Source organism: Nilaparvata lugens, chromosome 5 (assembly GCF_014356525.2).
Source record: "Nilaparvata lugens isolate BPH chromosome 5, ASM1435652v1, whole genome shotgun sequence".
In the NCBI taxonomy this organism is placed as follows: Eukaryota; Metazoa; Arthropoda; class Insecta; order Hemiptera; family Delphacidae; genus Nilaparvata; species Nilaparvata lugens.
Genome location: NC_052508.1, coordinates 28,020,653 through 28,043,763, shown reverse-complemented (window position 1 = coordinate 28,043,763; position 23,111 = coordinate 28,020,653). Strand labels below are relative to the sequence as shown.

Below are 23,111 nucleotides of genomic sequence, written 5' to 3'. Positions count from 1 at the left end.
ATATTGTAGAATGGATTGAATAAAATTTAAAATTTGATCCAACTGCACTATCGCAAAATTTATTACCGTATTGATGAAAGTTTAAGAAACTGGGTTCGAAACCCGGCGGTATTCAAGATCCGTGACAGCAAATAATCAAAGATGTTTGATTAGCAAATAATAAAGGATCAACATCCACCTGCTCCGGAGCCATTGCTTTTAATTTATTATCAACTTTTAAGTTTGCATGGTGTCACTGATTTGAAAAAGTAATGTTAGGTACAGTAAGTATTTGGTTAACATTGGTGTTGCTCCAACAACTGTCTATTATTCGACAAAGCAGAAAACGCTATCCTTTTCTATCTCTGCAACGTTGCCAGATCGTTTTTTAACAATGTAGAAATTCAATTAACAAAATATTTAATCTCAGTTTATTTTAAATCACTGAAAGATATATTTTCTTGAAGAATATAATATAATTGATCATTTTGAACAATAATAAACGTATTTAATCAGATATACAGGTATTTTAATCATAGAAGGCAGTGGCAAGGAGAGAATCGGCAATGCCTATGTCCTAGCTTTCCACTGACATTATATAATAGTCCAGTCACTATATACATTGGTGCATGCAATTTATAATGTAGTTCTGATTTTTAATATATTATTTGGGTACATAAGAGAAGTCCAGAACCAATTTCTTCATGCAAAATTTCCTTGTGCTAGATACAGAGTCCAGAGTGGCCCAAAACCCTCGTATTTTCGGCTCATTCTCCAGTTTTCAGCTATTTCTGCCAAATCTCGTAATCGGACAGAGAAATTTGCTCTCGCCTTCTCTTTATATTATAAAATTCTGAATAAAATGAGATCATTCGGATTTCTCTATCTCCAATGAGTACTGAGTTATGATTTTTCAAAAATGAGTGAAATTTGAAGAAAAAATAGATTTTGATGAATTTTAGTTTTTGATCAACAATATCTTCCGATTGTTACCATCTAGATGTATAATTCAAATCCCTCTGGGCGTATTTTTGTGCTCTACAATCTGAGATCAGGTAGAGCGCTCTATCTCATATAGATTCCCAGGTACATCTGACAACAATGCTCCTTGTATTATGAAAAACACCTAATTTTCAGCTTCAACCATCATCACCAACTACATTGTCCTCACATTGATATTTCGCACAATGACATAAGTTCATGAGATTATATTGTTATATTATGAGAATTACCCGTTAGATGCACTTCATTTCAGTATTTCCTAGTGGAGAGGCGCGCTTATAAGGACACCTCAAGGATCAAAATTTCAAACTCTTATAAATTTTGACATAAGGCTCAGATTTCATCGTACTACACTTCATTCTTCTCGGCTCGTCAAGGCGGTCCAAATTCATGCATCATAAGTCAAATTCGGTCGAAGATTTGAAAAATTATTGTTGAGTGTACTTAAACCCATATTCCAATACACAAGAAATGGCCAATTTCTATATTCAATAACATTTTATAATAGAGTCGGTTCAAGTGGTGATGAGTTGCTTGTATCAAACCATGCATTCAGTATTTATTCAACCACAGAGGCAACCGCTTCCCCAATTCGACATTCAAAAGTGACAAGCAAGTTTTTTCCAATTTCAGATTCAAGTAAGGGAATTGAAATAATGTACTAGAATATTGATGTGAAGTGAAACGTGATATTGGCAAGATGATGAAACTAATCATTATTTTCATGTAGCCTGATAAGATGTACGTTCGTTATTCCTTTCTAATTGATTTTCCACTCATGTTGCGCAAGAGTTGAAAGAAGAAAATTAAATTATTCTTCCTAATCAATATTTCTTCAAACTTTATTGAGATTTTCTTAGTGAAGAAATTGAAATAGTAATGAATACTACAGTATTGGTGTTTTTACCTTTGATGAATGCTGCACCTTCTTGAATACAAATACTCATGAATAATGGTAACTTTATATTATTTTATAGAAACAAATGACAGTAAATATTATTATTAACAAACATATTAAGGTATGAGAATGATATTAATGTATTTCGTTAATATAACACAATGAAAATGCTTTTGAAATTGGAGTTTAGTTGTATACATTTCGTAATAATTGATTAATAATACGTAATAAATAATAATAATAATAATAATACGTGAAATCTATATATAAATTAATTATCGAGCCTCAAATTTTGACATTCAATAACTTTTTCATGTGTGCACCGAATTTGATGATTTTTAAGTTGTGTTTGTTATGTTCAGGACCAGGTTTATGGCCTATCAAATTTATAATCCGACTCCAGGACACTTTCCTACGCTCCTTCAAAGTTTACATGCAATCCTTATGGGAGAAGATTATTTTGTGCGCTGGCCACACACAGAAATAAAAATCAGCTGTTATAATCATTGCGTCATACAACAGCCATCTGTAGATAGTAGACAAGAGTTTGTGCTGCTCCATAACCGCCCATGTATTTTATTCTGAACGCCCAAACTAAAAACAAAATGACTGTTATGTGTGTAACCATCCAGCAGTGCGGCCTCAGGTTAAGACTTACATGCTCTAAAGACATTGCTTTGTTTCGAATAATTGTGCTGTCTTTGGTGTTCAGAATTAATTGATTTTTAGTGAATTATGTATTTTGCAGTTGGAAAATTATCTATATAAATAAAATGCCGCATAGCGAGCGCTTCTTCAGGTGTGCATCCAGCTAAAGTTTGTCATGAGATGCATTACCCTAAACTACAGTAACTATTAATATTACCGTACCCACAGTATGGCCATTGACTGTCACGCTTCTGATTGGTTAGCCGGTCACATGGTACAAATCCGCCATTAAGATTCCAAACAAACTTTTAAGTCCTATCTTATAGCATTAGAAATTTGGAACTTATCACTTCTTTTACCGATTGTAAACATATTTTGAATTCACGATGAGTTTCATATATCATTTTCGAAGGGAAATTGATTAGACTTGAATATAGGCAATAGAGAAAATTTTAAAACACTAATAAAGCTTGAAACATTAATTTTCCTTCCTTCGGACTCATCGCAGACCACTTCTAGAGCTTTCGTGGACAACTTATTGGGAACCAGTGATCTAGATAAATATGCAGAAAGATAAATTTTAATTTTATTGTATTTCCTCATCCAATTTATTGGATCGAACTTCAAATAATTCAATTTCAAAATACTTTTTGCGGCTCAATTAAATATAACATTTTATGAAATTTTTAACCGTGATTAAGTGCTGATTAAGTAAATCTTGACTTCTATTATTGATTCTCTTCAGTACTGAGTACCCTACTCATAACATGTTCAATAATTGGTCAATAGTTATTGATATAATATGGATTTAGAGTTGCATTACCACGAGCTTAAAATTTGAAATATCACTAAATGTTAATAATATGGTTATGTTAATAATAATGGTATAATAATAGGCTATGTGCTTTCTTTTTCAATTGCTTACATGTTAATTAAAATCATTAAGTAGAACTATTGGCTTTTCCACAGTTTATATTCAATGTTGGGTTTACAATATTTTCGTCAGACTTATTGGCTGTCAACTAATAAAACAAAATATTTGAATGTTATGAAATCTATTGTGATGAAAATTCCATTATATTTCTACAAATAGATATGAGAACTTCATTATTTTTTGTCAATGGAACAAAATTCATTAAAATATCATGACATATTTCAAAAGTTTTTTTGGAGATTCAGCTTTCAGGTTACGTTACCTACCTTTCATTTTTACTCGCTATTATCTAAGAATCACTACCGTATTTCAAGTTCCAAAACTATATTGGGAATATAGAAAAAACATTAAAGAAATTATATCGAAGTTAATAATCACAAAAATATGCTTTAATAAGTAAAGGCAAGCGATTTTACTTATAATCGCCTATAAGCTCCATTGTAAAATTCAAATATTTGGAATCTTCATGGCCGCGGCGGGAAAAAAAATTCCAATGGCCATAATGTGGGTAATATAGCTACTGTACCCTAAAGGCCATTCCACACAGCATAGCGGCCACGCTAGCCACATGCCAATTCACACCGCCACGACTGTTGCGATGCTATACCGGCCACGTTTCCCGTCAGTATGCAGGAAGATGTCAACTCCGACGGTCCCGTGGTGTGAATTTGGATTTTCTTGTGGCTTACCTTGGTTTGATGACTCCAGCAGCAGCAGCAGTAGTAGTGATAATGAGCTGGTTTTATTGTATTCGGTGACAGCACGGGACCAGTGGGTACATCCAATCAATAAAAAAAGGAAGACCTATGGCGAATTCCATCATTTAATGCGCGACCTTGAGGCTGACAATGATAGTATACGTTCTATACGATAGTATACGTCTAGTATACATTCTGCGCATGCTCGGACCAAAATGTGGCCCGACACGTTTGAAAAGATCGCTCAGAGAGCGAACGGTAGCCACAGCCACGCGTGGCTAGTATAGCATTTGATTAGCTGGGAAGCGATGTTTTGAAAAGTAGCTAGCGTGCGTCCAGCCACGCACACCACGTGCTGTGTGGAATGGCCTTAAAGGCCTTAATCAAATGAAGCAATTCACATAGCAGCCACGGCCACGCGGCAACGCTTGCTATACTAGCCACGCGTGGCTCTCTGAGTGATCTTATCAAACGTGTCCGGCCACGTTTTTGTCCGAGCATGCTCAGAACATATACTAGACCACGTGGAAACAGACAGTTCACTTAGAACGGCGGTCCAACACACATGCTTCTCTGTTGTATCTACTGGTTTTGTTGTGTTTGTAGTGGTTTTTATTTAAAAGTGGCTCTTCTTTTCTGAGTTTGATATGGAGCAGCTTATTGAAGAGGTCCGTACTCGTCCAGTGATTTGGGACTCCACATCAGAGTTGTACAGAGACAATACATTAAAGTATAAAAGCATGGGATGAAATCGCTGTGTATTTAAAAGAAAAGTTTTATCAAAAGACAAGCACTCTGATTCATCCCATCCTGAAACTGGATATTTATTCAATCCCATTGACCAAACTGTGTGGCAAAATATTTGAAATTTAAACAAAAATTCATTTTGCTGTTCTTTCACTTTTCATTTCTTATCAAGTTGGATAATTTTTTACCTCAAACAAATTGCTAGTCGCTCTCTGCTACTAATTGCCTCCCTGTAGGTGGTATTGGTCTTCCTTATGTCACCATCAACCATCAACAACACTTCATTAAACTGGTCACAACTTAATCTAAAATATGTACAAAATTTATCATTGTCAGCCTCAAGGTCACGCATTGAATGATGAAATTCGCCATAGGTCTTCCTTTTTTTATTGATTGGATGTACGGACCCACTGGTCCCGTGCTGTCACAGAAAACAATAAAACCAGCTCATTATCACTACTAATGCTGCTGCTGGAGTCATCCAACCAAGGTACGGTAAGCCACAAGAAAATCCAGATTCACACCACGGGACCGTCGGAGTTGACATCTTTCTGCATACTGACGGGAAACGTGGCCGGTATAGCATTGCAACAGTCGTGGCGGTGTGAATTGGCATGTGGCTAGCGTGGCGTGCGTCCAGCCGCGCATGCCACGTGCTGTGTGGAAAGGCCTTTAACTACAGTATTTGGCGGTACGAAGTTCGCCGTGCCAGCTAGTTAATTATAATTAATTAGTAGGCCTACTGTAAATCAATTTGCGGTATTAGCGGAAACATTCTATATTTAAATGACATCACAGTCGATTATAAATAATATTGTGACACAGGTTGAAAATAGTCAAGAGTTCAAGAGTTTGAAAATATGCTGTTGTTAGTGATACTGTATTGAATTCTCGAGAAAAATATTCTGAACTGAATTTAAAAATGATTCATTCTTACAGATAAATTTAATTGTAATCACTCCTCGAAAATTAATCATATTTATATGGATAATGGTACATCAATTTTTAATTCATTCTCTGCCTGTATCTGAAGAAATAGATGATTTACATGGCATAGGTGAGTATAAACCTCCTAATTTTACTTTTTCACTCAAGTTTCAAATTTCAAGTCATTCCGTTAATTGGGAGATGAGATATTGTGTACACATACACACACACACACACACACACACCACACACACACCACACCACACACACACACACACACACACACACACACACACACACACACACACACACACACACACACACACACACACACACACACACACACACACACACACACACACACCACACACACACACACACACAACACACACACACACACACACACACACACACACACACACACACACACACACAACACACACACACACACACACACCACACACACACACCACACACACACACACACACACACACACACACACACACACACACACCACACACACACACACACACACACACACACACACACACACACACACACACACACACACACACACACACACACATACAATCGGTTGATTAGGAATGGAGTTATCGTGTTCACAGACATACACACACACACAGACCAACACCCAAAAAACACTTTTTTAGACTCAGGGGACCTTGAAACGTATAGAAATTTGGAGATTGGGGTACCTTATTTTTTTCGGAAAGCAATACTTTCCTTACCTATGGTAATAGGGCAAGGAAAGTAAAAAGTTGTCCATAGTCTGTTGAAAACGTAAAAGTGTGTGAGCAAATGAAAAAGATTATAATAGCTGTAGATGAGTTACCAAATTTGGTGACCTTATTTTAAAACATTGCAGTATTCATGGAACATCTAGAAGAATAAGGCCAGAAAGTAATCAGATGATAGCAAAATAAATTTAAAATCGACCTTTCCAAACATATGGTAGTTGAATTAATGTTCATTTTGATGTGATAGAAATGCGACTAATTTCTCCAGCTTCTGTTGTATTGGTTCTTCTGTAGATCCATGTTTGTAAGCAGCCATGGCCTTGAGAGAGCCAGTTGCACTGTCTGTTAATTCATAATCCGGACTAAATACCACGAGAACCAATCAAAGAAGCCTTCTATTAGAAAAAAACCCTGCTCTGATTGATTCTCATGGAATTTAATCCTGATTGAAATTGAACAGGCTTTTGTGCTAATGGGCCTGATATTTTCGTGTTTCAAAATCAGCTAAAAACTAAATAAAAAAAACATGATATTCCATCAGCTGCTCCTATTTCCTTTCATGATGTCATTACATTACACAGACAAATCTATTTATAATAGATCATGTTATATATATTTGAACTACTGCCTACACAGAGTAGCCAACATAAAATATCGCACAGAAATGAAGAAAACACTGATTCAATTCATCACCAACAACATTTATTATTCATGAATATGATATGATTATTACAACATTATATACACACAATTACAAACATTTACATTATAATCTGTAACAGAATTATTCTTGTTTCAAAAATTATCTTGTTCTTCGGTTAGTTCTTTGAAAAACATCCTTATCTAGGAGGTTTGTCGAATACTGTCAAATGAGAGTTTCTTTCTCCCATTCGATTTTCTCACTTACTCCCATTCTGTTAACATGGAGCTCGCTCAGTTTCTGTCCTTGTCGCTGCAATTTCTTTCTTGTTCTTCTTCCTGATTAACGGTCGAATAACAATTTTTGGTAGAAAACAGTTAGTTCAAGTCGAGCTCCCGGTGAGAAAGGATGTAACTCCCGCTTTTTATTTTTTTTTTATGTTTAACTGTAAATTCTGTACTTATTTTGTTCACTAAGTAATGTGAAGTTTTCTATTAATACAAAACCGGTAGTAACTCCATAGTTCACAGTAGTCCTCAAATTTATAATTTATAATGCCGGTATTCAAATATTACATCAGATTGTTTTAATGCGTGCAAAAACCCGCTATTAAAGGTAATTACTATATATAATAATTCATTGTATTTCTTTTCTATTAATTTTGTGGAAACAAATAAGTTATCATATAAATCTTTAATTTATAAAATTATATATATTGGTTCTTACCCATATCTGAAGAAAGTATTTCCTTAATTTGTTATATTTCTCTGCTCTGGTAGTAATTCTGTTTCGAAGTAAATTTGTCTAAATTTCAAATAATAAGAAAGTAATAGACTTCTTGTTTCTAAAATTCTTGAGTAAATTTTTATTGGAAAAATTTAAATAATTCTTTCTATTGTATTAAATTTTGTTAAAACTTAATTTTCTACTGTTTATTAAATATTGTATAAGTTATAGTATGTATAGGATTTACAAAATGGTTTTTCCTTTATATCCCAAACAGCGGTTGATGTCTACAATCGAAGTCTATGCTCGATGTCTATGCTGGATGTCCATGCCCAAAGTCCATGATTGAAGCCAGGTCCCATATTCCACGTTCCATGGTGAGGCTGCAAGTCTACATTCGGTGAACCAGACCGATGATTACGAATCCAGGACGTCCAGTCTAATTATTCTGGTACGAGGACTGGTCCAGACGAATCTGGGAAGATTCCACCGGAGTTCGTAATTGTACAAACCCGCCACACCACAAGATTCGCCATCTTCAAATAATATCGACGTATAAGGATATCAGCCAAACTTCGTAACATTGCCCATATGGATAAAGTGTAAACAGTGCTCACGAAAAGTAAAATATTGCAAAAGTGTTCATCGATTAAAAGGGTTTTGGGGCGCCCCTCCTCAACATATAAGGTATTTATCTGAATCACTATGTATTGAGATCAAAATGTAATCTGTTTATTTTATATTCATAATTTGTTGCACTGTTTAATCTGTTTTCAATATTTAATTAGATGCTTCTTTTAACTATCGATAACTGTACAATTGATTTGATTCTATATTTAAATTTGTCCAATTCTGTTTATCTTCAAAATTAAATTTAACACACATGCTTACTACCGAATATATCGTTTTTATTACAATACTACCCATTTGCAATGTTTAAGGTCTGTAGACTGCTGTCAAATTAATTAAGTATACGTTAATTGAATTATTCCGGTCTTTCTTACTTTGTGTTGATGGAATTGATTCCTAAATCTGTTGGTTTGAATCCAGTTTCATTGGCATACAGTGGAAGGATTGAATAAAACAAAATAAAAACGATACAAATCTAAATTATTATCTATTGTACATTTCTACACTACAACATTCAAAAAGATCAGACAGGCATTGGAAGCACAAACACAGACACATTCATGAAGGCACTGTTCACCTGTCTAGCATTTTTCTATTCTGTATCGTATTCAATTTAACAATATACAGTGTTCAATAAAGATCATTGAAATAATTCTATGAGAGTTCTTATTCTTTCAAAAATACACAACAATTTTGGCGACGAGGATGGGATATGTAGTAAGTCCAGCTTCAATTCACGTGAGTACATTCTAGCCTTCAACTAACCTGCAAAGACAAGATGGAATCATTGACGGCTGCTATTACTCAGCTTGTAGAACGAATGGAGCCTAACAAACAAAAGGAAAGGCCCATTTCATTTGAAAATTTTGATGAGAATAAGGAAACCTTTTGCTCATACAAAGAGAGGTTGGAAAATTTTTTCGTATTGAAAGGCCTGTCTGATCCTGCAGAGCTTGGATTGCGTGCTTGCATTCTCATTAATAGCATTGGTAGCAAATACTACCTACAAGTTACTCAGTAGTTCAACTGCACCGAAATCGCCTACTGATGAATCATATGAAACATTATGTGAGCTTTTAACTTACTTCAACATTTGTGCCCTGCACCTAATGTTTGTGCTGAGCAGCACAGGTTCCTGACTAGACTTCAAGGACAATCTGAATCAATTTGTGAGTACATAGCAGCATTAAAAACATTCACACTGTCTTGTGAATTTAATTGCTAAAATCCAGACTGTAAAAAATCTGTGGCTGATTTATTTCTGCAAGCCCAGTTTGTTCGTGGGTTGTTAGATGCTAATATTTGTGAGAAGCTTATGCAAGAAACCTCATTAACATCCAATAAGGCTTGCAATTTGGCATTGTCCTTGGATGCTTCCAAGAGAGGAAACCTGGAAATGTCATCCAAACCTGTCAATTTGCTTGTTACTCACAAAGGACCACAAAAATTTTTCCAAAGGTCTCAACTTTCCAAGTCTGCCACCAGGGTTGATCTATCTGCATTGGGCCTGCAAGGACTCGATGTGGGTTTGCAAACCATAAAACACGAGATTGTCGGTGGAATGCATTCACTCTCCAGTGCTCATCCTGTGGCTCCCCTGGCCATTTGTCCAAAGTTTGTATAAAAACTCACACCAAAAAGTCATCAGTTGAACAAATCGATGAAACTTCACAATCCTTTGATGAAGATGATGGTAATTTTCCTGATAACACTTCAAATATTATCAATGTGAGATTCTTGTCTGGTCCTGATACTGAAAAATTCATGGTTCCAATCACAATTGGGAATCATGTCTGTAACTTTGAAGCAGATTCCGGTAGCCCTGTCACTATTATCAATGAGAAGGAAATGCATAAGCTCCAGCATTTGTCTCCTACAAATGTGAAATTTCGCATCAACACCAAGTAAATTTTCTCGCCATTAGGGGAGTTGACAATTCCTGTGACTTACAAAAGAAAATGTTTCAAAGAAACCCTTTATGTTGTTGACACAGACTCTCCTGCAATCTTAGGTCAAGCATGGATGCGATGCCTTCAGATTTCCATCAACACAATCAGCCATGTTTCATCAACTACAGACTCATTTCAAAATGAAATCCTCCAGATGTATCCAGATGTCTTCAAAGACAAAATAGGAACTATTCCAAACTACAAATGTTCTCTTATCATGAATGATCAGGTCAAACCAATATTTTTAAAGCCCTGTCCAGTGCCATATGCTCTACAAGACAGAGTTGAAGCTAAGTAGTATAAAAAGGGCGACTCTGGCACACAAGTGTGCCAGAGTCGCCCTTCACCTCAAGGTCACCCAAGTCGACCAAACCTAACCTCAAGGTCACCCAAGTCGACTAGACCTAACCTCAAGGTCACCCAAGTCAATCAAACCTAACCTAAAAAAAATAATAAAATTAAAAAAGAAAAAAAAATAAAAGAAAAAAAATTAAAAAAAAAAATAAAAAAAATAAAAAAAAAATTAAAAAAAAATTAAAAACACATAAAATCAGGAATAAATTGAAAATAAATATAAAAAAAATTAAAAGAAAATAAAATAAAATTAAAAACACATAAAATCAGGAATAAATTGAAAATAAATATAAAAAAAATTAAAAACACATAAAATCAGGAATAAATGAAAATCTGGACTCAGGCTCTGAACTCTGGACTTCTGGACTCTGGACTCGGGGCTCTGAACTCTGGACTTCTGGACTCTGGACTCGGGGCTCTGAACTCTGGACTTCTGGACTCTGGACCCTAAACTCTGAACTCAAATGTCCTGCATCTTTGAAAATGTCTGTCAATGAGATAATACCATAATTAGTTCCTCCTCCTCAAGCTCAATCACTGCATCCTGCAGACATAGCTCACTGTTTGACAACATGTCACAGTAGACAGAATACCTCTCAGTGCTGACAAGCCGTCTTATACCAAACAGAGAAAAGTGGTGGTAGTGGTGGGGATAACCTTCCTTGTCAACAGGTCTATGACAATACCACCCCATCATGACTCACTTCTCAATTCTTCATTATCATTAGTATGAAGAAGTATCATATTCTATATAATTTAAGTCTTTAAACATAAATCCTCTATGGTGTAGTGGTTAGCAAGTCAGCTTCCCAAGTTGGAGGTTTTAGGTTCGAATCCAGGGCGGTAAAGGTAAGTATTAAAGGTCAGTATCAACAGAACCAGAGGATATATTTTTTTGTATGTAGTGGGTAGAGAAAAGAAAACCATATTTTTATTCTTCCCATATACATTTATTTTCCATTTTAAAACAGAATATATATATATATATATATATATATATATAAGTCATTGAAAATCCTCTTCTATATTCTGTGGTCTCCTGATAGACCGCTGCTGACCTTTCCTCTCGTTCTGAAATGCTGCATACTCCATCAGTTTGTACAGTATCCCGAAAAGCAGCACTGTAGATAGATATTAGTAGAGCAGGATCTCCTGAACAGCCCTCTGGTCACCCCACCACTGCCAGTCACCCCGCCGCAAGTCGTCCGGACGCCTCTGGTCGCCCCACCACTGCCAGTCACCCCGCCGCTGGTCATCTGGCCGCCACCGGTCGCCCCACCACTGCCAGTCACCCCGCCACCGGTCGTCCAGCAGGCGCTGGTCGCCCCACCACTGCCAGTCACCCCGCCGCCAGTCCATCTGGCTGCCACCGGTCGCCCCATCACTGCCAGTCACCCAGCTGCCGGTCGTCCAGCCGCCACCGGTCGCCCCACCACTGCCAGTCACCTCGCCACTGGTCGTCCGGCCGCTGCCGGTCTCACCACTGCCGCCAGTCATCCGGCCACCACTGCCGGTCGCCCCACCACCACTGGTCGCCCCTCCGACTGCTGCCATCCCACCACCAACAGTCGACCCGCTGAGGCTGGCAATCGTCCCACCGGCTGAGGCCAGGATGGCTTCAATTTGACAGTGGCCCTTCATATATAGGGGACTCTGGCTCGGGATGGTCATGCAGGACCTGTCACTCTGCATGGTCATGGAGACCTCTATCACACCAGATTAATGTGTCCATGGTGGACATGCTGGATCGGGATGTCCATGGGAGGCTCTGGATCAGCATGGCCGTGCTGCTCTGGATCAGGGTGGCATTGAAGATGGATATTTTCAGCGACTCCCACTTCGCCTCCTCCATGTTAGGACATTTAGCATGGGCATTCTCAATGACCCTAGCTCCTCCTGTCACATGGAACATGCTCACCAGTGTTCAGCGTGTCTGTGGTGGGACGGCAGGGTCATCCACTCAGTGGTCAGTCAGTCAGTTCAATTACTGATCAGTCAGTCAGTTCAATTACTGATCAGTCACTGTTCAGTCACTGTTCAGTCACTGTTCAGTCACTGTTCAATTACTGTTCAGTCACTGTTCAGTCACTGTTCAATTACTGATCAGTCACTGTTCAGTCACTGTTTAACTGTTCAGTCACTGTTCAGTCACTGTTTAACTGTTCAGTCACTGTTCAGTCAGTGGCACTCAGAATGTACTTATAGCTAAACTATATCTAAGGAGATGGTAGGTAATAAGTAAACAGTTTGGAATACAATTAGCTCTTTATTGATCAATTCAAAATCCATTTTATTGAAAAGTTCACTACAAACAGGTATATCTCTGTTCCAAAATCCAAGTTGTTTATCATATTGAGTGTGCAGAAAAGTGATGTATCCATGATGTTTCTCCTTGGTCCATGTCAAGCAGGTGATGTCCCAGGTAGTAGACTCCTTTTCCAGCACTAGTCCTTGGCAAGTCCTCTATGTTGATGTCTGATAGTCTTCAGATGATATTCAGTGATACCTCTGGAACACTGTTTCAGATAGAAACAATACCTTGTCATTGTTGTTGAATCACCTCACAACCTCTTCCCTTCAGGTAATTGATGCTCCTTCGAGTCAAAAGTATAGGTGTAGTAGTATTTCTCACCAGTACATCATCATCTTCCTCTTCTTTCTCTTCCTCCTCCTCTTCCTCTTTCTCCTCCTCATCCTCTTCCTCTTCCACCCCTACCTCATTGTTCTCCTCGATATCAGTTTCCTCTTCCTCATCTTCTACATGATCCTCATCCTTCATCAGATCAAATGGGGAGATTGATGGTGAATTTGTCTCACCATAGTCACCCCACTTCAAGAATAGGAGTACCATCTTCTCTATTGTTCCAGATACACAGTTGATCCACAAAATGTCTGTTCTCCACAGATGATTCTGGCACAATGAATCTAATCTGCTATATATCCAATATATAGCCATATTTGTACAGCATTTTGATTTTGACTGTACCTCAATATATTACCTAGTGTCTAAGGTGTTGCTGTTCTCTGCTTTCTCAAGTAAAGACCTTTACTGACCTTTGATCTCTGCTGTCTCAAGTAAAGACCTGTACCAACCTTTGGTTTCTGATGTCTCAAGTAAAGACCTCGACCTCCTTTCACTGATTTTTTCTGTGATGGCTGAATCTTTTGTTTCTTCCCGTTCTCAGCCACCCTGCTGACTTCCTTCAGTGATCTTTTCATACCTCCCCCAAATTTTGCCTTAGCCTTCATGATGTTGGTGACTGCTAGTGCTGCAGCTTTTTCCAACACCCCTGCATCTTCAGATCTCACTCTGTCCCAGGCTCTCTCTGCCAAGATGCTGTCTGCTACTGCTCTGCTTGCTGTATCACCACTCTTGGAATAGGCAATATCATGCTCCTTGCAAGCCTGATCAAGTTTGTTGATCCCTGGATCACCTTGTGCTAATCGCTTCTGAAGTTTTGTTCCTGGTCCACAGTATTGATAGCCAGGGATATGAAGTTCAACTGGTAGAATGTCGATTGCCTTATTAACTATTGTACCAGCAGCTCCCTTGATAGCTGACAGAACACCTCTTCCTCTATAGATCTTCTGACTTTTCTCCTTACTAAAATCATGCCTTGGAGCAATAGATCCTCTCCCAGTCACTTGTCTCTCAGAATGTCTTTGACCACCATCTCTGCTATCATCCAAAAGGCGTTTGATTGTATTCTTATACTTGGCTTTGTTGCCCAAAAGTGTAATCAAAATTGTCATTGTCCTTGCTCAATGATCCTCTAATGTAATCAGCTACCTGTTTTCCAGCTAGATCAGTTTGATCAAGGATATTCTGAACTGTTGTACCGTGACTTTCATTCAATAATTGTTCAACATTTTTATCATCATCCTGTCCATCTCCAGACAGCTACTCATCACTGCTATCATCATATCCTCTACTCATATTATACTATCCTCACCCTCATCCCCTTCAAATGCCTGCTTTCCTGCTTCCCATAGTTGCCGTCCAACTCCTGAGGTGCCTGACATTGGACTTGAAACTTCTCCAGTTCCATATGATTCAAATGTTGGTGACTCTTCATCAATGCTGGAGAGTTGAAGCTTATGTTTTGCTTTACTTGCACCAGTAAGTCCATGCCTTGTATATGTGGCATGTTTAACAAATGGTGTTGTTGGTGGAGTAGGATATGTGTGGTGTGTTGATGCTGCTGAGAAAGGACGATGTTCTGATGATAACAACTCTGGCTTGGATTGTCTCTGCCTACCCTTCACATGCCTGGAGCGCATTTTTATTCTAGGCTTCAGATACCTGGGACGCTTCTTGGATGCTCTTGATGGGGGTAGTTGTGGTTGTTGAACTGGCATCTGTTAGAGAGTTTCGACTGGGTTGACTAGTGGCTCAGCTAGAGGTTTGAAGTGTTCCACATGTTTCTCTTCTGCAATCCGTCTACCCAGCATGATTTCCTTATGCCTCCTTTTGATTTCACGCTTCAACCTAGCAATCTCCAATATGGTAGGAGCAACCTCTTCCAATGTTGGCTTATGGTTCCTTTGTTTGATATACATACTGGTCAGTGTTTATCAGTATACTGAGGTCTGAGAGTTTGAGCTCAGCTATTTATACATTTTGGACCCATATCAAGTGCCGAGTGCCACTGACTAAACAGTGACTGAACAGTGACAGAACAGTGACTGAACAGTGACTGAACAGTTAAACAGTGACTGAACAGTGACTGAACAGTGACTGAACAGTGACTGAACAGTGACTGATTAGTAATTGAACAGTGACTGAACAGTAAATGAACAGTGACTGAACAGTGACTGAACAGTGACTGAACAGTGACTGATCAGTAATTGAACTGACTGACTGATCAGTAATTGAACTGACTGACTGACCACTGAGTGGATGACCCTGCCGTCCCACCACAGACATGCTGAACACTGGTGAGCATGGTCCATGTGACAGGAGGAGCTAGGGTCATTGAGAATGCCCACGCTAAATGTCCTAACATGGAGGAGGCGAAGTGAGAGTCGCTGAAAATATCCATCTTCAATGCCACCCTGATCCAGAGCAGCACGGCCATGCTGATCCAGAGCCTCCCATGGACATCCCGATCCAGCATGTCCACCATGGACACATTAATCTGGTGTGATAGAGGTCTCCATGACCATGCAGAGTGACATTCCTGCATGACCATCCCGAGCCAGAGTCCCCTATATATGAAGGGCCACTGTCAAATTGAAGTCATCCTGGCCTCAGCTGGCGGGACGATTGCCAGCCTCAGTGGGTCGACTGTTGATGGCGGGATGGCAGCAGTCGGAGGGGCGACCAGTGGTGGTGGGGCGACCAGCAGTGGTGGCCGGATGACTGGTGGCAGTGGGGAGACCGGCAGCAGCCGGACGACCAGTGGCAAGGTGACTGGCAGTGGTGGGGCGACCGGTAGAGGCCGGACGACTGGCGGCAGGGTGACTGGCAGTGGTGAGGCGAGGACAATGACAATTTTGATGACACTTTTGGGCCAAGAGTGAGAGACATCGCTTACTACCTGGGCAATAAGTATTTAACTTTTGGAGAGAATGGTGATGAAATTGTGCTGACTGACCCTGTAGATCAGGAAGAAAAGACCTTCACAGCTACATTGGGACTTTGTGAGTTGATTTTCAAGAAGAATCCAAATTGTGCATTAGTTGAATCCGCTGACAGACAGGCCTATGGAGAAATATTGAACTGGACCAGTGTGCACAGACAGAACAATGATCCAAGAGGTGAGATTGTTAACTACAACAAAGCCAAGTATAAGAATACAATCAAACGCCTTTTGGATGATAGCAGAGATGGTGGTCAAAGACATTCTGAGAGACAAGTGACTGGGAGAGGATCTATTGCTTCAAGGCATGATTTTAGTAAGGAGAAAAGTCAGAAGATCTATAGAGGAAGAGGTGTTCTGTCAGCTATCAAGGGAGCTGCTGGTACAATAGTTAATAAGGCAATCGACATTCTACCAGTTGAACTTCATATCCCTGGCTATCAATACTGTGGACCAGGAACAAAACTTCAGAAGCGATTAGCACAAGGTGATCCAGGGATCAACAAACTTGATCAGGCTTGCAAGGAGCATGATATTGCCTATTCCAAGAGTGGTGATACAGCAAGCAGAGCAGTAGCAGACAGCATCTTGGCAGAGAGAGCCTGGGACAGAGTGAGATCTGAAGATGCAGGGGTGTTGGAAAAAGCTGCAGCACTAGCAGTCACCAACATCATGAAGGCTAAGGCAAAATTTGGGGGAGGTATGAAAAGATCACTGAAGGAAGTCAGCAGGGTGGCTGAGAATGGGAAGAAACAAAAGATTCAGCCATCGAAGAAAAAATCAGTGAAAGGAGGTCGAGGTCTTTACTTGAGACATCAGAAACCAAAGGTTGGTACAGGTCTTTACTTGAGACAGCAGAGATCAAAGGTCAGTAAAGGTCTTTACTTGAGAAAGCAGAGAACAGCAACACCTTAGACACTAGGTAATATATTGAGGTACAGTCAAAATCAAAATGCTGTACAAATATGGCTATATATTGGATATATAGCAGATTAGATTCATTGTGCCGGAATCATCTGTGGAGAACAGACATTTTGTGGATCAACTGTGTATCTGGAACAATAGAGAAAATGGTACTCCTATTCTTGAAGTGGGGTGACTATGGTGAGACAAATTCACCATCAATCTCCCCATTTGATCTGATGAAGGATGAGGATCATGTAGAAGATGAGGAAGAGGAAACTGATATGGAGGAGAACAATGAGGTAGAGGTGGAAGAGGAAGAGGATGAGGAGGAGAAAGAGGAAGAGGAGGAGGAAGAGAAAGAAGAGGAAGATGATGATGTAGTGGTGAGAAATACTACTACACCTATACTTTTGACTCGAAGGAGCATCAATTACCTGAAGGGAAGAGGTTGTGAGGTGATTCAACAGCAATGACAGGGTATTGTCTCTATCTGAAACAGTGTTCCAGAGGTATCACTGAATATCATCTGAAGACTATCAGACATCAACATAGAGGACTTGCCAAGGACTAGTGCTGGAAAAGGAGTCTACTACCTGGGACATCACCTGCTTGACATGGACCAAGGAGAAACATCATGGATACATCACTTTTCTGCACACTCAATATGATAAACAACTTGGATTTTGGAACAGAGATATACCTGTTTGTAGTGAACTTTTCAATGAAATGGATGTTGAATTGATCAATAAAGAGCTAATTGTATTCCAAACTGTTTACTTATTACCTACCATCTCCTTAGATATAGTTTAGCTATAAGTACATTCTGAGTGCCACTGACTGAACAGTGACTGAACAGTGACTGAACAGTTAAACAGTGACTGAACAGTGACTGAACAGTTAAACAGTGACTGAACAGTGACTGAACAGTTAAACAGTGACTGAACAGTGACTGAACAGTGACTGAACAGTGACTGAACATTGACTGATCAGTAATTGAACAGTGACTGAACAGTGACTGAACAGTAATTGAACAGTGACTGAACAGTGACTGATCAGTAATTGAACTGACTGACTGATCAGTAATTGAACTGACTGACTGACCACTGAGTGGATGACCCTGCCGTCCCGCCACAGACACGCTGAACACTGGTGAGCATGGTCCATGTGACAGGAGGAGCTAGGGTCATTGAGAATGCCCATGCTAAATGTCCCAACATGGAGGAGGCGAAGTGGGAGTCACTGAAAATATCCATCTTCAATGCCACCCTGATCCAGAGCAGCACAGCCATGCTGATCCAGAGCCTCCCATGGAAATCCCAATCCAGCATGTCCACCATGGACACATTAATCTGGTGTGATAGAGGTCTCCATGACCATGCAGAGTGACAGGTCCTGCATGACCATCCCGAGCCAGAGTCCCCTATATATAAAGGGCCATTGTCAAATTGATGCCATCCTGGCCTCAGCCGGTGGGACGATTGCCATCTGCAGTGGGTCGACTGTTGGTGGCGGGATGGCAGCTGTCAATGGGGCGACCGGTGGTGGTGGGGCAACTGGCAGTGGTGGCCGGATGACTGGCGGCGGTGGGGCGACCGGTAGCGGCCGGCAGTCCGGCGGCGGCATGACTGGCAGTGGTGGGGTGACCGGTGGCGGCTGGATGACCGGCGGCGGGGTGACTGGCAGTGGTGGGGCGACCGGTGGCGGCCGGATGACTGGCGGCGGGGTGACTGGCAGTGGTGGGGTGACCAGAGGGATGTTCAGGAGATCCTGCTCTACTAATATCTATCTACAGTGCTGCTTTTCTGGATACTGTACAAACTGATGGAGTATGCAGCATTTCAGAATGAGAGGAAAGGTCAGCAGAGGTCTATCAGGAGACCACAAAATATAGAAGAGGATTTTCATTGACTAATATATATATATATATTCTGTTTTATAATGGAAAATAAATGTATATGGGAAGAATAAAAATATGGTTTTCTTTTCTCTACCCACTACATACAAAAAAATATATCCTCTGGTTCTGTTGATACTGACCTTTAATACTTACCTTTACTGCCTCGGATTCAAACCTAGAACCTCCAACTTGGGAAGCTGACTTGCTAACCACTACACCATAGAGGATTTATGTTTAAAGACTTAAATTATATAGAATATGATACTTCTTCATACTAATGATAACGAAGAATTGAGAAGTGAGTCATGATGGGGTGGTATTGTCATAGACCTGTTGACAAGGAAGGATATCCCCATCACCACCACCACTTTTCTCTGTTTGGTATAAGACGGCTTGTCAGCACTGTGAGGTGTCCACTGCGACATGTTGTCAAACAATGAGCTATGTCTGTGGGATGCAGTGATTGAGCTTGAGGAGAAGGAACTAATCATGGTATTATCTCGCTGACAGACATTTTCAACGATGCAGGACATTTGAGTTCAGAGTTTAGGGTCCAGAGTCCAGAAGTCCAGAGTTCAGAGCCCCGAGTCCAGAGTCCAGAAGTCCAGAGTTCAGAGCCCCGAGTTCAGAGTCCAGAAGTCCAGAGTTCAGAGCCTGAGTCCAGAGTCCAGAGTTCAGAGCCCCGAGTTCAGAGCCCAACGTTCAGAGTTCAGAGCCCCGAGTTCAGAGCCCCAAGTTCAGAGTTCAGAGCCAAGAGTTCTTTTTTTTTTCATTTATTCCCGATTTTATGTGTTTTTAATTTTTTTTTATTTATTCCCGATCTTATGTGTTTTTAATTTATTTTCATTTCTTTTATTTATTTTCAATTTATTCCCAATTTTATGTGTTTTTAATTTTTTTTTCAATTTTTACTTTTTTTTTTAATTAAATAAAAATTTTTTTTTAATTTTTTTTAAAATTTCTTCTTTTAATTTTTTTTAATTTTTTTTTCAATTTTTTTTCATTTTATTTTTTTATTTTATTTTTTTTCATTTTTTCTATTTTTTTTTTCAATTTTTTTTTGAGGTTAGGTTTGATTGACTTGGGTGACCTTGAGGTTAGGTTTGGTCGACTTGGGTGACCTTGAGGTTAGGTTTGGTCGACTTGGGTGTCCTTGAGGTTAGGTTTGGTTGACTTGGGTGACCTTGAGGTTAGGTTTGGTCGACTTGGGTGTCCTTGAGGTTAGGTTTGGTTGACTTGGGTGACCTTGAGGTGAAGGTCACTCCCAACGAATTTCAAAAGGTTATGGACACTGCTCTACTTGATTTGGATGGTACTGCTGTTTATTTTGACAATATCATTATTCAAGGCAAAACCAGAGATGAATACAAGCTCAGAGTCATCAAGTGTCTACAGAGGCTTCAACAATTAGGCCTTCATGTCAACCTTTCCAAGTGCCAATTTTTCAAGTCTCATGTGCAGTACCTTGAACACACTATCTGTGAAGCTGGTCTACAGAAATCTGAAGACAAAGTTCAATCAATTTTAAAAGCAAAACGTCCTATCAACACTGAGGAAGTAAAAAGTTTTTGCAGCCTTGTCATGTACTATGCTAAATTCATCCCTCATGTGTCAACAATCATGCAGCCTATAAAGATACATTTCTAGTGTTGAAATCTACTTATCTCATAGCAAAAAGTATAACAGAAGTTGAAATGTACATTTCAATGAGAGCAGAGAAACTCTTTTTGGCGATCAAGTATTTTCTTGATGTTTGGAGTGTACGTTGTAGCCGCCATTCTGATGCAGTTGTCCAAAAAATGTTACTGTATGGATTTTTTATGAATTTTATACTTGAAAAAGATGATTCACACAAGTAGGTAGAGCTGAGCATAGCTTTCAACCTCAATGCAACTTGAATAATAATTGGATATTTTTCTTTGGGGATTTGAGGCCAAATATTTCCAGTTGTAGAAAGTGATCTGAGAGACAAGATCATTTTAAAAATCCACAAATTCCATTTCAACTGAAGCCTGATCTCCACCAAAAGTTTTTACAACACAAGCTGCAATACTTCTGCATCGATCTCTACAAAAGGAGAGTTGACGAATTGTACCATATTTGATATGCTTTTAAAATCTTGAAATTGTTGATCAAACTGTTGTCTCAAGTCTGAACTGTAACATATTATTGGTTATTGCTGAGGTGTTGTGAAGGATTTTTCTCGTCATTGATTTTCTTCAGACTGGAAAAGTGTTTATATTCAAACTGGACGACATTCTTTTCCCACATCTCAAGCTCCTTGGAAAACGATTTTACAGTTCAAATCATTCCACTGATGTCCTTATCTTTCCCTTGAAGCTGCAAATTTAAATCATTCAACTTCATATCTTTGAGAAATACAAAATTTTGTAGTCATGTTTCTCAATGCAAGGTTGACAACCCAAGCATTTCTGTGAGCTATCAAAAACTATCTCACGAGCTACCGGTAGCTCACAATCGACTGTTTGGCGACCACTGGTATAGAGCATAGACGATCTGAACTTCATTGTAATGCTGATTATCTGTGACGATCACCAATCACTTTGGAGGTTCCATGTGATGATGAAGATGATCTACTTCTGGCACAAACTGTTCAGTCCATTTCATCTAATACTATTACATCTGACATCATCAAGCAAGAAACTGATGCTGATCCTGAACTCTCTGTTCTTAAGGCAAATCTACTTACCGGCACAATACAGAACCCAGAATTTTGCCTTCAGCATGGAATTATTTTCCGGGGGGTGAGAGTGGTTATTCCAAAGAAGCTCCATCCTCAGGTACTACAGGATCTTCATGACACTCACACAGGAGTTGTAAAGATGAAGGCATTGGCCCGCAGACACTGCTATTGGAAAAATATTGACAAAGACATTGAGGCAGCAGTGAGAAGCTTCAGGAGCTGTTGCGAATTCAAAGCAGATCCAAAGGAGGCACCTCTACATGTGTGGGATATACCAGAGTCCAACTGGAAACGTGTCCACAAGGACTATGCAGGCCCATACAAAGGTAACTATTACCTCATCCTAGTTGATGCCAAGTCAAAGTGGCCTGAAATTGCAGTGACAGCTACCCCACCAACTACAAATCCAACCATTAGGATGTTGAGGGAAATATTCTCTCACAATGGACTTCCAGAGATCCTGGTCAGTGACAATGCCACACTTTTCACTTCCAATGACTTTCAAGCATTTTGCAAACGAAATGGAATAAAACAAAGATTTATTGCCCCAGGCCACCCAGCAACAAATGGATTGGCTAAACGCTACGTCCAGACTTTCAAGAAGAAACTTAAGACAATGACATCTGATGAAGGCACTCATCATGAGAATTTCCATGCAGCTCTGTTCAGACTGTGTGTTACACCATTGGAGTCAGGAGAAGCACCAGCAGAACTCTTCATGGGTCGTCCACTACAAACACATCTAGACATCTACAAACCCACTATCCCTGACATCAACCTAGCAGTTCAACCACCACCTGAACTAGTCCATCATTTGCCCTTAGGAGCAAGGGTGCAGGCTTGTAACTACACCACATCAGGCAAGTGGCGCTACAGAACCATTGTAGAATGTCTTGGTAGGCTCCACTACCTTGTTGAACTGGATGAAGGATACACAATCAAGAGACACATCGATCAATTTCAACTATGTGAAATTCCTCTCACCAAGAATGCACTTGACCAATTGTTACCTTGAAGATACCTGACTTCAGACCAAGACAACAATTGTACAGCAACCAACAAGATGTTCCAGTTTCTGGTCAAGAATATCACCAACCAACTGACATGAACACGGATTTGACACAACATGCC

At 39.6% G+C, this 23,111-nt stretch overlaps 4 protein-coding genes and 1 long non-coding RNA gene across 5 annotated transcripts; 4 read left to right on the top strand and 1 right to left on the bottom strand.

The window, feature by feature from the left end:
* The first annotated feature begins 1,740 nt into the window (after positions 1-1,740).
* LOC120351310 lies at positions 1,741-10,885 on the top strand. Its single transcript, XR_005571307.1, has 3 exons — positions 1,741-1,936; positions 5,846-5,963; positions 8,236-10,885. It is a non-coding gene; the product is annotated as an uncharacterized LOC120351310 (long non-coding RNA).
* A 1,687-nt stretch (positions 10,886-12,572) lies between these two features.
* LOC120351591 lies at positions 12,573-14,644 on the bottom strand. Its single transcript, XM_039429439.1, has 2 exons — positions 14,014-14,644; positions 12,573-12,787 (listed from the first exon to the last, which is right to left on the bottom strand). The coding sequence occupies exons 1-2, from the start codon at positions 14,642-14,644 to the stop codon at positions 12,573-12,575; spliced, it is 846 nt and encodes a 281-aa protein (XP_039285373.1).
* A 1,461-nt stretch (positions 14,645-16,105) lies between these two features.
* Positions 16,106-17,403, top strand: LOC120351590. Its single transcript, XM_039429438.1, has 2 exons — positions 16,106-16,300; positions 16,375-17,403. Exons 1-2 carry the CDS (start codon positions 16,106-16,108, stop codon positions 17,386-17,388), a joined length of 1,209 nt encoding a protein of 402 aa, XP_039285372.1. The 3' UTR covers positions 17,389-17,403.
* A 1,372-nt stretch (positions 17,404-18,775) lies between these two features.
* LOC111053531 (keratin, type I cytoskeletal 9-like) lies at positions 18,776-19,201 on the top strand. The gene has a single exon (XM_022340436.2). It carries the CDS (start codon positions 18,776-18,778, stop codon positions 19,199-19,201), a length of 426 nt encoding a protein of 141 aa, XP_022196128.2.
* A 2,918-nt stretch (positions 19,202-22,119) lies between these two features.
* Positions 22,120-22,995, top strand: LOC111053530 (uncharacterized protein K02A2.6-like). The gene has a single exon (XM_022340435.2). It carries the CDS (start codon positions 22,120-22,122, stop codon positions 22,993-22,995), a length of 876 nt encoding a protein of 291 aa, XP_022196127.2.
* Positions 22,996-23,111: the final 116 nt, after the last annotated feature.

Coding starts and splice junctions, on each gene's coding strand:
- LOC120351591 (XM_039429439.1), bottom strand. CDS start 14,644: ATGACAATTTTGATTACACTTTTGGGCAACAAAGCCAAGTATAAGAAT. Junction 12,788..14,013: donor ATCAGTGAAAGGAGGTCGAG/GTCTTTACTTGA, acceptor TCCATGTGACAG/GAGGAGCTAGGGTCATTGAG.
- LOC120351590 (XM_039429438.1), top strand. CDS start 16,106: ATGAAGGGCCACTGTCAAATTGAAGTCATCCTGGCCTCAGCTGGCGGG. Junction 16,301..16,374: donor GCCGGACGACCAGTGGCAAG/GTGACTGGCAGT, acceptor TGGTGAGGCGAG/GACAATGACAATTTTGATGA.
- LOC111053531 (XM_022340436.2), top strand. CDS start 18,776: ATGACCATCCCGAGCCAGAGTCCCCTATATATAAAGGGCCATTGTCAA.
- LOC111053530 (XM_022340435.2), top strand. CDS start 22,120: ATGAAGGCATTGGCCCGCAGACACTGCTATTGGAAAAATATTGACAAA.